This window comes from Camelus ferus, chromosome 6 (assembly GCF_009834535.1).
Source record: "Camelus ferus isolate YT-003-E chromosome 6, BCGSAC_Cfer_1.0, whole genome shotgun sequence".
Classification (NCBI taxonomy): domain Eukaryota; kingdom Metazoa; phylum Chordata; class Mammalia; order Artiodactyla; family Camelidae; genus Camelus; species Camelus ferus.
In genome coordinates, this window is record NC_045701.1 from 21,307,626 (window position 1) to 21,324,484 (window position 16,859).

General features: G+C 38.0%; 1 protein-coding gene across 6 annotated transcripts in view; it reads right to left on the minus strand.

Moving 5' to 3' along the window:
• STARD9 (StAR related lipid transfer domain containing 9) overlaps window positions 1–16,859 on the minus strand; it is a 114,117-nt gene that overhangs the window by 50,148 nt on the left and 47,110 nt on the right. For 4 of the 6 annotated variants that reach the window (XM_032481395.1, XM_032481398.1, XM_032481397.1 and 1 more), the window contains exons 4-9: window positions 11,777–11,893; window positions 10,590–10,622; window positions 10,440–10,501; window positions 8,776–8,888; window positions 3,043–3,112; window positions 1,355–1,427 (exon numbers count right to left, since the gene is read on the minus strand). In XM_032481395.1, coding sequence (XP_032337286.1) covers window positions 1,355–1,427; window positions 3,043–3,112; window positions 8,776–8,888; window positions 10,440–10,501; window positions 10,590–10,622; window positions 11,777–11,893 — 468 coding nt within the window. Of the gene's footprint in view, window positions 1–1,354; window positions 1,428–3,042; window positions 3,113–8,775; window positions 8,889–10,439; window positions 10,502–10,589; window positions 10,623–11,776; window positions 11,894–12,698; window positions 12,843–16,859 lie in introns of all 6 variants that reach the window. The other 2 variants (XM_032481394.1, XM_032481393.1) reach the window with 2 other exon arrangements.

A 16,859-nucleotide genomic window follows, 5' to 3' on the forward strand; every position in this document is an offset into this window, starting at 1 on the left:
ATGGATTGTACTTCCTTATGTGCCTAATACTAGACATTTTAGATAACATTCTAACAACTCTGGATTCTGATTTTTCCTCTTGAAGGTAGCAGTGGTTGTTGTTTTGTTTGTGTGGTAACTTGCCTGGACTAAATCTCTAAAATCTGTCTCTTCTACAACATGCAGCCAAAGAGGTCTCTGTTTAGTTTTTTTCCTTTAGTTGTTTTTAATTTTAACTTGGTTTCCAGAGGGCCATCCTGTGTCTGCATAGCTTAAGGTTTAGCCAAGGATTGGTCAGAAATCACAATCAAACACCTTGAGCCAACAGGACTTTTATTCTCTGTTGATGGATCTATGTGTGAGCTGAGGAATGCACTAAAAGTTCTGGCCATTTTAAGTTTACCCCAGCATTCACTAGCCACAGGGCCCTCTTGTGTGCCCACATCTGCAGATTCTGTCAGTCAGCGCTGTATGGGGGGATTGAGCCCACTGAGTCTCTGTTGCATGTGTGTACAGATTCTGTTCAACCTAGGATATGTGAAGATCTTATCAAGCCCCTATGGTCATCATCTCCCAGAACTCCCTGTTAAATCCCCAGATAATCTTTCAGCTCACTTCTTGCCTGAAACACACCTACAATTTCAGGCTAATGGAGCCAACGATCTCCTTGTTAACTTGCCACCAAGATCACCATTTTAACTGACAATGCTCCAAATCAAGTAAACTCCCTTAGCAGTGGTACCAACAGAGCTGCTGGTTTTCACCACTTTCCCTTCTCTGACTAAACTACCTCACTAACAAAGATTGGGGCGTGGGTGGGGATGGGAGCAGTCCAAGGGAACACACCGTACATTTGCACTGTTCTCACCTGCAACTCAGCTGTTCTTGTGAACAAACACTTTTTGGTTTATTATATGCCTTTGGTCTATTTCTAGAGCAGAGAAATGGTTGTTTTGACAGTTTTGTCTAGATTTATACTTGCTTTTTGGGGATAGGATTTGTAAAACTTCTCACTCCATCATAATGGAAGTGAATCTTCTACTTTTTCATTTTAATGCTTATTTTCATTTCAATCTGGCTTTTCACTTTAAATGCCCAGACTGATCATATAGATATGAAAGTACTTTGAAATGTTGAAATGTTAAAAGTAAAGTTTAAGTCGAAAATACTTTGATTAGTCTTTATGAAATGCCTGTGTTTTTCTGGGTGAATAGCTTAGTAGATTGTGTGTAGGTCCTACTTATAATATTAAGTCATATCAGAGGACCTATAAAAGAAAGGGTAGGAATAAAGAAAAAGAAGCAGAAGGGAAGACAATAAAGAAGTCAAATAGGGCAAGGGAAGGAAGAAATCTAAGCAAATATAAGAAACCAACCTGCGTATAATAGATAGTGAAGATGGCATGGGATCTACTGCTGGCCTCATGAACATGGGTTGCCGCTGTGATTCTGTGTATTTAAGGGAAGAAAATTAGGACGAGGATTGTTTATGCATGGTGGGCCCTTATGAATCCACGGAGAACACAAGGAATGTTAGTGCTGAGGTGCACAAGTGAGAATCACAAAACATACATATTTAGCCCATTATAGTCAGGAGAGTGGTCCAAAGAGGGCAGAAGCGATGCTCTAGGTACTGCTATCTGAGAACAAAAGTGAGTGTAGCTTTATACTAAACCACAGTTAGAACTTTTTCAAGCAATTGAAGTTAATAATCAGAGATGGAAAAGTGATAATAAAACATCAACCTGGAAGAATATCCTCCAGTCAGACCTATTTAAGTAAGACAAGTGGACACAGAGAGCTTGTTGGAGAAGAAGCCGCAGTGGGGAGGGTGTAGCTCAGTGGTAGAGTGCTAGCATGCATGAGGTCCTGGGTTCAATACCCAGCACCTTCACATAAATAAATAAATAAATCTAAGTACCCTCACTGCCAAGAAAATTTTTTAATTTAAAAAAAAAAAGAAGTCAAAAAGACAGAGAAGGTAAGTCATGATTAAACACTGAGTATTAATCTTATAGTGCCAGAAAGGGCTTTAAAATGAGATCTTGAATTACATCAATATCATGCTTAAGCCAGATGGAATTCATAGTCTCCCTTAAAAATTTAATTCCAATATTAACCCTTCAAGGCAGGAGAGTCTTCCCTTCATCTAAACTAAGTCAACTTGCTTCAGTTTAAGACCAACTCACTGACTTCTGTTCTCAGAGAAGTCGCAGAATTGAAGAAAACTGAGTTAAAATCTAGAGGCTGGTCTCATGATTCAGGAGACCAACAGGATTTTACCCCATGATTCAGGGGTAAAAAGGAAAGGTGAAGCCTGAAACTTAAGGATCAAGGAACTCAGGGTACTGTGAAGACCAGAAGCAGTGACTCTAGGATAGTTCCATGAAACCCAAGAAGTAGAATGTTACATTTAAATTTCTTCTTTTATGTTCAATTAACTGAGACCTACTATTAATAGGGTAAACAGAATACTCTAAATTCCTCCATATTTTTTTCAAGTAAAAAAGGCTATTTTTTTCAGGCATCTATTAATAACATTCTGGGTATTTAACAGTAACTACAAATATGGAATATTATCATAATTTAAAATAGCTTTTAGGAGGGCGTATGGCACTTAGTTTTTCATGGCAGATTCAAAACATTCATTTTGGGGGAATCTTAACAGTATGTAAAACTAGAAGAAAAATGGTTTTCTGAAACATTTTAAACTATATATAAAATATATTAAACTATATCATCTCTTTCAGGCACAGGACAATGCAGGCAAAAATCTTTTGTTTGACCAAAACAGTAGAAGTGTATTATAAGACAAAGCATAGAGTAATTCTCTGGGCACACTGCCTAGTATTACTACATCCAGAACAAACTCCAGCTTCAGCACTAGTGAGAAGGGCACTGAATCTTAGCCCTCACCCGAGATACGTTACTCTTCTGAGACAGGCCTCCTGATTGTGAATGTGGAGAGCTGCAGAGAGAAGTATACACTGCAAAGGGGGATGAGAACACAGCAAAGAAGAATGAGACTGAAAGAATGACTGATAGTGACAAACAAACCTGTTACCTGTTTGCTATTCCCTCCTCCAAGAGTTGAATTACTTGCTTATAGTTGGTAACTACGTGTTGAGATAAACCTATCAGATTTGTGAAGAAGAAAAAATAAATTAAATAAGTTTGGCAAAGTTTAACCTTTCTCTGTAGGTAATTAACTTTATCATTCTATTTCATATTAGTTGATAGACAAGAATGAGGGTATGACTTAACTCATTCAGATAATAAATTAAATCAACCAATATTTATTGGAAGCCTACTGTCAGGCACTGTGACCGGTCCTGGGAACACAGGTTATAATCTAGAATTCATGTAGTGGTTCCACTAACAATGCAAAGAATAACAATAATGGTTCCTTACAATTTGCTATACAGGTTATAAGCAAAGTCCTGATACATTACCTCATTTGGCCTGCACAAAATTCCTGAGTTAGACAGGTGCTATGTGCCCCACAAAATGGCGGACTCAGTTTGACACACAAAACATACAGTACACATGTCCCTATCCTCCCACAGTTTACAATCATGAGAAATTATTCAAGATAATGTGGTCAAGTGCCACAGGAGGAGAAGAGATAATAAATGCTGAGGCGATCAGAGGGGTGGTCAGGGCAAGCTCCATGGAGAAAGTGAGACTTGAACGCAGGCACTGTAGATTAGGTAGACTTTAGGTAGGTAAAGAGGAGCTTTATGGCCGGTTACTCACCAAATCAAAAAAGACTTTTACAACTGTGCTAGAGAATCTCTATATTAGAGATTCAGGAACAAAGTAACTCCATGAGCTCAGTGCTGAATAAATTACATTTAAAATTAGCAAAGTAATTTGAACATTGGACTTTTTATATTAAGAAATTCCTATTAGAGGGAGGAGGGTATTGCTAAGTGGGAGAGCACATGCTTAGCATGCACAAGGTCCTGGGTTCAATCCCCAGTACCTCCATTAGAATAAAAAAGTAAATAAATAAATAAATGTAATTACCTCTCCCCTAAGCAAATAATAAATAAAAATTTTTTTAAAAAAAGAAAGGAATTGCTATTATTTAAATGTGATAATAGTTTTATTATTTTTAAATATTTATGATTTTTTGATTAAAAAAATTCCTTATCTTTTAGGGCTACACCAAAATATTTATAGGTGAATCGATGTGACATCTGGAATTTGCCTCAAAATAATACAGAATGGCTGAAGGTGGACGGGAATGTAGATAGGGCAGAATTTGCCAAAGATTAGTGGGTTATAGGTTATTGTAACCCATATGGTTATCATAGTCTATTTTTGTATACGTTCAAAATTCTCTATAATAAAAAGAATTTTAAAAATTTAATCAAGGATGGACACCTTCTGCTTTTGGTACTGGCAAATTATATAATAAAAACCAACTCTTCCACTAAAGTCTATCAGAAACAGCTGGACAAAATATAAAAGATACCAGCTTGAAGGCACAGAAGGATGACGAAATAGTGAAAAATTGCCAGGCCATATATTGGGGCAGGATGGAAGCTAGCATCAGGGGACATTTCTCCTCTGAAAGCATTTGCCACATCTTGAGGGGAAGTGGTTGACAGCAGGCCTCTTAACAACCTCAGAGGTCTGGGTGGACACAGATCGCAGTCCAGAGCCCACCCAGAGTGGGGCCTATAGCACCCTATCTCTTTGGGTTGGAAACCCAATGGGTAAAACATAGAAATAAGGCTGAATTGGAAGTAAGCCGCCTTTGAAGGGATTGCAGCTCAGCTTTGAACATTCTCAGTTGATAAATTGGACTGAGGTGATTCTGGATCACTAGTGTATGCAGGACCAGGCACAAATAAATAGAAGTCTTCTGTACAGGAAGCTATCATTGTTCTAGACCTCCAAATTCTTTCTGTAAACAATTTAATAAATACTGTCTGGCACAAAATTATGACAAACCAAACACACAAGTAGACCAGGCAACATTAAGGAAAACCAGCAAAAATAATAGGCAATAGAAAGAGATCCATGAAAGATCCAGATATAAGAGTTACAGTAACTCAAAAGCAACTCTGCTTACTATTTTCAAGGGGCTAAAAGACAAAATTTCAGAGAAAACTGGAAATTATGATGAAAGACTCAGATCTGGGAAATGAAAAGTAGTATAAGTGAAAATAATAACTCAATATATAAGTTTAACAGCAGGTTAGACACAGCTAAAAAAAGAATTAGTGAACAGAAGAGAGGTCAGAATCACATAACCAAAATAAATCATGGAGAGACAAAAGATTAAAAATATAGAAGGAAGGGTAAGAATCATAAAATATATAGGACAGGTCTAACATACCTGTAATCGGACTTCCAGAAAGAGAGAGTAGGGTAAAAATCATATTAGAAGTAATGGCTAAGAAATGCTTACAACTGATTAAAAATATAAAATCAAGGATTCAAGAAGCCTGGCACAATAGGAAAAAAAAAAATCTATCCTTAAGTACTTCATAGTAAGCTGTTAAAAACCAAAGACAAATATAAAAATCTTACAAGAATTCCTGAGAGACAACTTTTCAACAGAAACAATGAAAGGCAAAAGATAGTGGAACAACTTTTAATTGCTAAAAGAAAATAACTACCAACTTAATTCTATACTCAGTGAAATTCTCCTTTAAGAATAAAGAATAAATATATTTTTAATCAACCGAAAGCCAAGAGAATTTGTAAACAGCAAACCCACACTAGAGGAAACGCTAAAGATTATTTTTGAGGCTGAAGGAAAATTCCAGATAGAAGGCAGGAGATTTTTAAAAATTAGAAAAAAAAATTAGAGCCACAAAAACGCATATAAGAAGAGATAAATGAAGTTCAAGTCTTCTCAGTTTACTTTATTATTTAGGAAGAAGTAAAATTAATATTTTAATTTATTATTTAGGAAGAAGTAAAATTAATACCAGCTAATATTAGACTTTGATAAGTCAATAACCTATGTTGTTTGTAATCTCTAAAGTGATTACTAAAATAATAGTAAGACAATGTGTAAATAGTGAGCTAACATAGGAGAAAGAAATATGGGATAATTTTTAAGTTAATCAACCCCAAAGATATGAAAGTAGGAAAAAAGGAACATAAAACTGATAATGTAAAGAGAAAACACAAGGAATAGCAGATTTAAACCCAAATAAAATTAGTAATTACACCAAAAATAAACAGACCACATGCTCAAATTAAAAAACCAAAACTGTGACAAAGAACAGCCAAATAAATATTTTTATAAAAAATACATCTAAAACATACGGGAACACTAATGTAAACTATGGACTTTGGTTGATAATAATGTGTCCATGCTGTCATAGACTGTACCAAATATGCCGCACTGACGAGGGATGTTGAGGGTAGAGGAGTATATGTGTGTGGGTGGGGAGGGCTTTGTGGGAACTCTGTATTTTATTCTCAATTCTGCTGTAAACCTGAAACTGCTCTAAAAACATTAAGTCTATTAAAAGAAAAAAAATAAAAAAATAGTAAAATATATGGGTACAGAAAGACTGAAAGTATAAAAAACATAAAATGCAAACACTAACCAAAAGAAAGCTAGCGTAGTTATAGTAATGTCTGACAAAGTAGAGTAGACTTCAAGGTAAAAGCATGACTAGAGATAAAGAGGAATCCTTCACAATGATAAGAGTTCAATTCATCAGGAAGATTGAACAATTCTAATTTTGTATAAACATAATAATAAAGCCTCAAAATATATCAAACAAAAATTGACAGAATTAAAAGCAGAAAGACATCCATAGTCATAGCAAGAAATTTTAACTCATCTCTCTTAGTAGCTCACAAAACAAGAAAAAAAAAAAGATTTTAGAAGATTTAAACAACCCAAGTAGCAAACCTGATAAATGGTATCACATAAATGCTATGCCCAACTACTGCATAATATATATTATTTTTTAAGCACACATGGAAAATTTACATAATTAACCATACGCTAGACCACAAACCAAATTGTTATACCTGTATTTTTAGTAAAAGCATACAGAGTGTATTCTCTGACTGCAATTCTATTAAATGAGATATAACCTATAACAAAAGTAGAACTAGAAAATCTCCAAATGTTTGAAAAGTAAGAAACACTGTTAAACAACTTATGGCTCAAAAAAGAAATCATAATGGAAATTATTACACTTTAAATTGATGACAAAAATACTACACATTTTTGTCAAAGACCTAAGAGACTTCTTGCTGGTTTAGAATTATTTCCTATCAATCATCCTCCCTCCCCACAAGGGTTCACTCCATGAAGGTATTCAAAAGAGCTCTGAGATTTTAGTCTTGATCTTGCTGCAGACCTTGGGTATATAACCCAAGCTGTATGACCTTGCATGAATTCTCTGGGTTTCAGGTACTATGCCAATCAATGAACCTATGATCATAGATCTCTTCCATGTGCAGGATTCGGCCCCATTCTTTGCTTCCAGGTCGAGACAAGGTTCCCAGTTCCAACCCTGCCCCAACTAGCTATGTGATTTTGGGAAGGTCCCTTAGCTTCTTCCAGACTTAATTTTATCTTCTGTACAATGAGGACATTAGGACTACATCTGAGGTCTCCTCTAGTTACTCTCCCTACCCCCATACCCACACACAGAAACACATTAACATAAAAATAAATAAAAAGATGAGAAACTGTGGCACTACTGCATAAATTCATGGTCTGTGTTCACAGTATTGCTTTACACAGAAATGTAAATCCACAGTTTTACAGAGGAAAAGCCAACTGGCTACCAGCAAAGTAAATAGTATTTTCATTGTTGTTTCCAGGCTGTCAATTATGATAGAACATTTGGGAGAAGACACTGGGAAAAGCAGTATTAGTGACTGGCACAGCTGAGTCATCCATTAGCCATGCCTGATCAGAGAAGAGACCAGCTCTTGGTCTTTAATGTCCCTCTCCTTGTCAGGATTTAAGTAGCATACTGCTGAGGGAAGAGGAGCACAAAAGTTATGTTATTTATTATGAATGGCCTAAAAGAGTAAAAGCTTCCCCCACAAAAGAACCCAACTGTTCCTACTTAATAGCAAGACCTAGCCTATTGGAGTAAGACAGGTGGTACCAAATACCAAATGCCAGTGCTTAATGAAACAGCATAGACGCTGTCCCATGTATGGAATCTCCCCATCTCCCTGACTCTCACAACCAATGGAAGAGAAAGCACCCCAAAAAGGAGACTGGAAGACATGAGAATCAGTCCTGGCCCAGCTGGATCCGGCACCACAGACTCAACCCTATCCCATAGCACTTTCCCCTTGGCTCACCATGCTTTACACACACTGGTCCCCTTAAAACCACCAGGCCCTTCTCTCAAAGCTCTGGCCCATGCCGCTCCTCCACCCGAAACATTCTTGTCCTTAGTACACCACGCTTCACAAGACCGGCTCCTCTAACCCCTTAGGGTGCAGCTTAAAACGTGAGCTCCTCAGGAAAGCTCTTCCTGACCACCTGACACAGATGGCTCACCTACAACACCCAGCGTTCTTTGCCAACACTGTATCTTTTTTTTTTTTATTAGCCTTTATCACAACTGTAATTAAGCGCTTGTTTTCTGACTCACCCCACTAGAGTGTAAGCTTGCCTGGGAGGGCAGGACTGTCTTTTCTATTTATCAGTACATACCCAGCATCCCATACAGTAGCTGGCACATAGTGAGTATTTGTTATACATTTGTTGAGTGAATCAGTGACCATGAGGAGAGCTTCCCAGGCTTCACTTTGGTCTCAGACCCCGAGGACCACAGTGGCTCACCTTGTACGTAGGGCCCCATCTCTGGGTGCTCCCTGACCCGAAGGGTATAGGACTTCTTGTGGTCAGACTGCTTCAGCAGATCCCTCACTCGTTCGTTATAGATTTCCAGGAAGCTAGAGACATGTTGAAAAAGGCATATAATTAGATTTCGAAAAAAGTGGGAAGAACACTAAGCCAAGAACCAGAAGGTTGTGTTCTGGTTCCACCTGTGACACTCTAAGACCTTGGTCGCGCCAGACGTCCCCCTTGAGTCTCTTTCTGCATGTGGAAATAGGGTTTTTAGCACCGGCTGTCATCACTTCACATTTTGGGGTTTACAATGTCAGTGCTGATTCAAGTTCAGCCTTTAAGAGGCTATTTCAGCACGGGTTTAGGGTACGCTGCCCCTAGCCTGTGCCTTGACCAGGTCCACACAGCAATGAGTCTACAAGCATGTTTCTTGGAGTGGTTTTCAAACATGATCTTCGAGCTCTTACTATTCATTGAAGGCATCTCTAGGGCCACTGCTAAGTAACAAGGGAAGCTAAGAGAGACGAGTTCTGGTCCCCACCCCTAGTTTAAGTAGGACAATTCTCACTTTACCTGTCTTATACACTGGGGTTGTGTTTAAGATATGCTCTGTCTTATTGGTACCTACTAACATTTTATTCCTTCTAAAAATAATAACATAGCTATAATTCTTAATTAAAATCAGTAAAGATTTTGCTAAACAAAAAAGCAGACTTCTCACAGAAGGGTCCTCCTCATCAAAACATGGATGCTTGCCTGTGGAGCCAGCAGTCAGAAACAAAGGCTCCAGCTCAAAGCTGCTCTCTGCACGCTCTCCTTGTATATCTTTTTATCTTTAACCTTCTCATGTTTGGACACAGGAATGCCACATATCTCTTAGAATAATGGTTGATGTATTTCACGGACAATAAAACACTTAATATAAATGTATATGTTTATACACACACAGGTTTGCAAATTTTTACTTTACAAACTTAAAAATGTAAAAAAAATGTTCACAATCATTTAATTTTTTAAAAGGACACATTCTTTTTAGGGCACTGAAAAGGTTATGGATAAAATAGTGATAATGGTTGAACAACTTTGTAAATATTGAAAAAGAAATAATTGAATTATATACTTTAAAAGTATGAATTTTATGGTATGTGAACTATATATCTCATGTTTTTAAACAAGGACACTGAACACCAAAAAAAAAAAAAAAAAAGGATACAGAGAACTAAGAGCAGTTGGTAACCTTCCACCAACATTTACACCACAAACTGGCTAAATCTTCACAGTAGAGTAGCCAGCACTAGTCTGAGGATCAGAGTTTGGGAACTACTGACCTGGAGAGCAACCCAGTAGGGGACTGGAAGAGAAATTCCAAAAGCTAGTATGAAACTCTACAGAAAATGAAGGAAAGGAAACCAGGCAGCCAGGGTAAGCTGGTCCACAGGAGACACCAGCTTGTGAAGCCTGAGGATAGGAATTAAGTTTCCTACAACTCAAAACCCAAGTATGGTTCTCATTGCCTTGTTTTCTCTCCACTAGTTCTGTTGTGGCTCTTCCCTGTCCCTCTGGATGACTTTGGAGGCAGAGAGGACAGCTGAACATGCTAGAATCTGGAGTGGAAATATAAACACTTCAGGCCGCAGAGCCTGACAGGTGCTTACCTTACTTTAATCCTGCAGGAGGAAGGCAGCGGGGCACAGTCTTCCTGCCGGACGAAGAGACCCTGCACAAACCAGAGGGTTGGAGTTTCACTGAAGGGAGTGTACAGTGAAGACCTACTTTGAGAGAATCCAGTCAAAAAGAGTCTATACCTCACATATCCGTGGTGTCAGCCCAACAGAGGCCTGGAAACAGTAGAAAGGAAAGCATTACTGTTCGCTCATGGTGATGCTCTTCCCGCAATGCCCAGAAACCACCCTCAGCAGGGATGGGCTCCCTGCGCAGCCTCCTCACTTCAGGCAGGTTCACTGGTGGTATGTGGAGGACTGTCTGTGAGTGGTCCCAGGAGACTCTCATGGGAGGAATATACCAGATCAGAGGCCGATCACCACCATGAGCGGAAGAGAGGAGAAGCTAGCAAACCCAGGTACCTGCTTTCACGCAGTGAAGGTACATCCTTTTTGGATAAACTCATTTTACCACAGTGGTACCTCCTGGAACCCCACCTCCCATCCCTACACACACAAGAGGACTAGAGTATGTGGGTGTTCAAAATACACACTAAGAGGAAGTGGCGTCTTTATTCATCTTGGATCCAGTGCTAACTTGTACTTAGGTTAAGGGCTCTACATCCTTCGTTTAGTGGGCATTTTCTACTTTTAATTTCAAATATATAAAATCACACTAAACATGGACACAGTACACAGTGAGCTGGGCCCAAGGCAGCAGGGATAATCTTTCAGGAGGAATAGTGTCCTAGAGAATGTCCCTGTGCAGTGTTATGTGTCACCTGCCCCACAGTTCATCTCACCAGGGTACTTCTAAACCCAAAACAGAGGTAGTCTTAAAGAACTCTAGCCTCCTCATTTTCCATGATAAAGGAAGACTCTCCTAAGCCCTATACACTTTTGAAAACTCCCATCCAAGCAGCTTCTTTCTAAATCTCAGATCTAATACACACACAGCCCCATATCCACAAGGCCCCAGCCGGCACTTAAGACTCTGTCTGGGACTTGCCTACACCAAAGGTGTTAAAAAGCTACAAGTGATGAACTTGGAAATGATATGAGAAATTCAGGACTGACAAGGTCTGCTTCATCAAAAGGTGTGGTAAAATTCTAAGGTTCTTCAGGGTTTAATAAAGAAGGGCTGATTATTCACAGCTTACCTTTCGATTAAACTGCTGAGATACCCATTCTTAATACAGAAGAGGAAGCATGAAAACTTATTACAGTTGACTGCCTATGAAACTCATATTCTCTCTCAGTGGCAAGGACAATGCAAGACTCAGGCTTGCTGTGGCTTCAGGAAGCTATTGCATTCCAACCCCAATACTCACTGGGGTGCCCAGCATGGTATATGTCTTCCCAGAGCCTGTCTGCCCATAGGCAAAAAGGCATATGTTGTAGCCTTTGGCAGCTCCAGACAGTACTTCAGTCCCCAGATCCTGGAACACCTGTAACAACAAACATAGGGAGCATGTCACTCTGGTGGTCCTTCTTTCCACAGCAGCTTTTAAATTACTTTTTAACCTAAAATATTATAAAATGTTTCAATCATACATGACTGTAAATCTCCCCCACCATTTTACAACAATCAATTCAATTTCAGAAAAAGATTGCTAAGGAAGATTCATTCAGTCATTCATTCATTCAGATACCTTTTAAAGTGCTTACTATATGCTGGGCATAATGCTAGACACTGAAGATACAAAATCAATTTGGTCCTTAATCTTCAGGCAAACAGAATCTGGGAGAAGGGCAAAGACATGCAAGCAAATTCATGAAGGAAGACCATGTACATTTTTTTTCCTTCCTATTACCGGAAAAAAAAAAGTTTAATATGGTTAATCAGGTAAAGCTACAATGAAATATTGCTGCGTAACGTATCACACAAACTCAGGGTCTCAAGACCCCACACTGAGGATCAGTTATGTCCAGAAGTTAGGGAGGAGTTTTCCGTATGGGCCCCTTTTCTATAAGCTCCCTCTTCAAATTGATGCTAACAGATGACTGATTTCACTGTTACTCATCCCTAAGTTGGTCATTTTTTAGAGAATCAGAAACAGCCAGAGGTCCTCGTGTGAAAACCCCTGCACTTTGTGTAGTGCCTGAAAGTCCTGTTGGACTCTGTCAGGCAGATCCTGGGATCAGGAAAAAACAGCCTGGCTTATGGGGAAGGCACAACTCCCAATTCAACCAGTCCTCAGCAGAATGCAACATGGATATCTCTATGCCATGCCTGGTGTGGCAGACATTTACCCTTTGTATGGCTTCTGCTCAGCATCCGATTACTCTTCCTATTTGCAGGGAATCTCTCACTGTGTCAGTCTTGGTGGGAAGCAGGAAGCAATCCTCCCCAACAGATACAGAAGAGGCCAGATAATCTTCCCCACCTCCTGGCAGCTAGAACACTAACACATGAAATGAGGCCCGTCAACTAGGTGCTCCAGCTTGAATTATGAAAGAATGACACAAAAACAAAGGAATAGCTGATAAATTCTCCATGGTGGTATTGAGAGTCCAACAGTATTGCACCCTGAGCATACAGCGGTACAAGTTCCTGCCAAGTGTAATGCTCAAATCAGACTATTCTGTGATATGGCTTTGCCTCGTTTCTCTGCTAAGGTCCCATGGTTTCTCACCCATTTTCCACTTTATCTTCAGTTCTGTGAACACTTGATATGGTTCTGAAGTGGAATACGATTCTTACAGTTCATAGCTCTGTGATCTTGAACAAAGTACTTGAACTTTTTAAGCCTCAGTTTCTTTAGCTGTAAAGTGGATATTTTCTATGTATATCACAGGTGAAGATTAAGTGGGATAATACACATAACTAGGGACACTGCAGGCGAAGAAAGAGTTGCTGACTTAAGACTACACTAACTCTGTTTTAGAAGCTGCAGTTACGCTCTTGGCCAGTGAATTATTTATGTTTTGCTTACTTGTTTTTTGTTTGTTTGTTTGTTTTTCTATTTCTAATATTCAGGCATAGGGGAGCAGTGAAACATTTGGGCCTTATATCATTCCTACCCACTTCCCAATCTCCTTCCCAGCTCTGTACTTTTCCCTCTCCATTCATTCACTTCTATATTAGCAAAGCTGAAAATTGGGCAGGGTGCTCTCTGCCTTCTGACATCTGTCTGGGTTAAATTCCCAGGGACTGAAGAAGGAGAGGTCATTTCTTTCCCTAAGACCACTTGAGTTGGCTGCCATCCATTTACTGGTTGGAGATGTTCCACAAAACTCGACCTTTCTTACTAGGGCTCCAGTGGGAAGTGGGAACAGAAGTGCAGACAGAGTAAGGCCATATCTAGTGTAAATGTTATTTCTTCCCACCACTCACACACAGCAAAGTGAGCTCAGTGGATTATGAAGGAAGACAACAGAATGCCACTTTGTCCATGTCTTTATCCAAATTCAAGCAATTGCCCGGACGTTTTATGAAAAACATGTTTGAAGATTCCTTCTTTCTTTCCTTCCTTTTTTTTTTTTTAACACCTTTACTGTGGTATAGTTCCTGTATAGTAAACTACACATATTTCAGATGTACACTTTTTTTGAGGCAGGGAGGTAATTCGATTTATTATTATTATTATTTTATTTAATGGAGGTATTGGAAATTGAACCCATGACCTCGTGCATGCTAAGCATGTGCTCTACCACTGAGCTCTACCCTCCAGATGTACACTTTGATGAATTTTGTTACTTATACATACCAGTGAAACCACTACCACAATCGAGATAGCTAACATTTTCATCACTTCCCAACAGGTGCAATTTTCTAATTCCTAATTTATCCCTTCCCACTCTCTTTAACCCCTGGTAACCATAAGTTTGTTCTCTAGTGTGACTCTATTTCTGTTTTGTAGATAAGTTTGTTTGTAGCCTTATTTTTAGATTCCACATATAAGTGGTATCATATGGATTTTTCTTTCTCTTTCTGAATAAAGTCTATTTTTGAAAAAGAAGATCAACCTGATACATTTTAAGGAATGGATTTCCCCCATATCAGTGACATTATCAGATATACCTTCTTGAAGCCAGTAAAAATCAACTATGCTTCTGGAGATTCATGATGACTGTTTAACGTCCAAGAATAATGGTTGCCCTGTATTTTCCGAAAGCAATTTTTCATTGATTGATTTTTTTTGTTTGCTTGTTTTGGTAGTTTTGTATTTATTTCTATTACATATTATATTCTCTGAGTCCCAAGTAGACACATAACAAAAAACTCTGTGACTTCAATTTAGGATGAGAAAGGTTCAAAATAATGAAATAAATTTAAAGTTTTCCCCCTTATTTTGTTTATTTGTGTCCTCTCACTTTTCTTCTTGGTGAGCCTGGCCAGAGGTTTGTCGATTTTTACTCTTTCAAAAAAACAGCTCTTGGTTTGATTGATTTTTTTCTATTGTTTTTTTAATCTGTAGTTTATTATTTCCTCTCTTATCTTTCTTATTTACTTTCTTCTACTGACTTTAGGTTTTGTTTGCTCTTTTTCTAATTGTTTTAGGTGATAGGTCAGCTTGCTTATTTGAGATTGCTTATTTTTTGAGGAAGACTGGTATCGCTATAAACTTCCCTTTTTAGGACTGCTTTTGCTGCATCCCATAGATTTTGTGTGGTTAAATATAATACAAGACACTGTAAACCTCCTAAAAGAAAACATAGGCAAAACATTCTCTGACATAAACCAATGTTTATGTCTCCTAGGACAGTCTACCCAGGCAATAGAAATAAAAGCAAAAATAAACAAATGGGACCTAATTAAACTTACTAAGTTTTTGCACAGCAAAGGAAACCATAAGCAAAACAAAACAACCTATGGAATGGGAGAAAATTTTTGCAATTAATGTGACTGACAAAGGTTTAATTTCCAGAAATAAACAGCTCATACAACTTAACAAAAAACAAACAACCCAATCCACAAATGGGCAGAAGATCTAAACAAGCAATTCCCCAATGAAGACATACAAATGGCCAATAGGCACATGAAAAAATGCTCAATATAACTAATTTTCAGAGAAATGCAAATCAAAACTACACTGAGGTATCACCTCACACCAGTCAGAATGGCCATCACTAAAAAGTCCACAAATGATAAATGCTAGAGAGGGTGTGGAGAAGGGGGAACACTCCTACACTACTGATGGGAATGTAGTTTGGTGCAGCCATTATGGAAAATAGTATGGATATTTTTTAAAAAACAAAAAAACAGACTTACCATATGATCCAGCAATCCCATTCCCAGGTATATATCTGGAGGGAACTCTAATTAGAAAAGATACATAAACCCTAATGTTCATAGTAGCACTATATACAATAGCCAAGAAATGGAAGCAACCTAAATGTTAACCGACAGATGACTGGATAAAGAAGTTGTGGTACACTTATACAATGGAATACTACTCAGTGATAAAAAATAAAATAATGCCATTTGCAGCAACATGAATGGACCTGGAGATTGTCATTCTAAATGAAGTAAGCCAGAAAGAGAAAGAAAAATACCATATGATAACACTCATTTGTGAAATCTAAAAAAAAGAAAGCACAAAAAAAGAAAACACGAATGAACCCATCTGCAAAGGAGAAACAGACTCACAGAGATAGTATACAATCTTATAGTTAAAAGGGGATTGGGGGTGCAAAGGGATAGATTTGGGGATTTGAGATTTGCAAATGATAACCACTATATATAAAAATAGATTAAAATTTTTTCTTTTGTATAGCACAGGGAACTATATTCAATATCTTGTAACAACCTTTAATGAAAAAGAACATGAAAATGAATATATGTATGTATATGCATGGCTGGGACATTGTGCTATACACCAGAAACTGACACATTGTAACTGACTATACTCCAATTTAAAAAATTACCATAACTTTAAAAATCCTAAAAAATTTTTTTAAATTTTTACTTAAAAAAAATTGAGATACAGTTGATTACAGTACTGTAAGTTACAGGTACACAACACAGTGATTCATAATTTTTAAACGTTATACTCCCTTTGTAGTTATTATAAAATATTGGTTATACTCCAATAGTGAAATAACTATTGATTTCAAACACAGCTATCAGAAATTGTTGAAGGAGTGAGAAGTAATCAGGACATTTCAAATAGGAGGGGAAAAGTTTTTAAAAATCTAAAAACTAACTCTTTGGCAGGAGTCTTTAAACTGGAAAATAATTTTAGACAACTCTGGAAACTATTCAAACACATGTTTTCACTAATGCTGTTAGTTACTTAGGAAAACCTCAAGTAACCCAGAGCTGTACTTACACTTCTCATCACACAGACACTCAGGTAGGGCTGACACTATCTCCAAACTTGTGGTGGTAGTATAGAAAAACAGGGTTTGGGGTGCGGTATTTGAAAAGGGAGCATTCATGTAGAACAATAACTTAATGGGGTCTGGAGT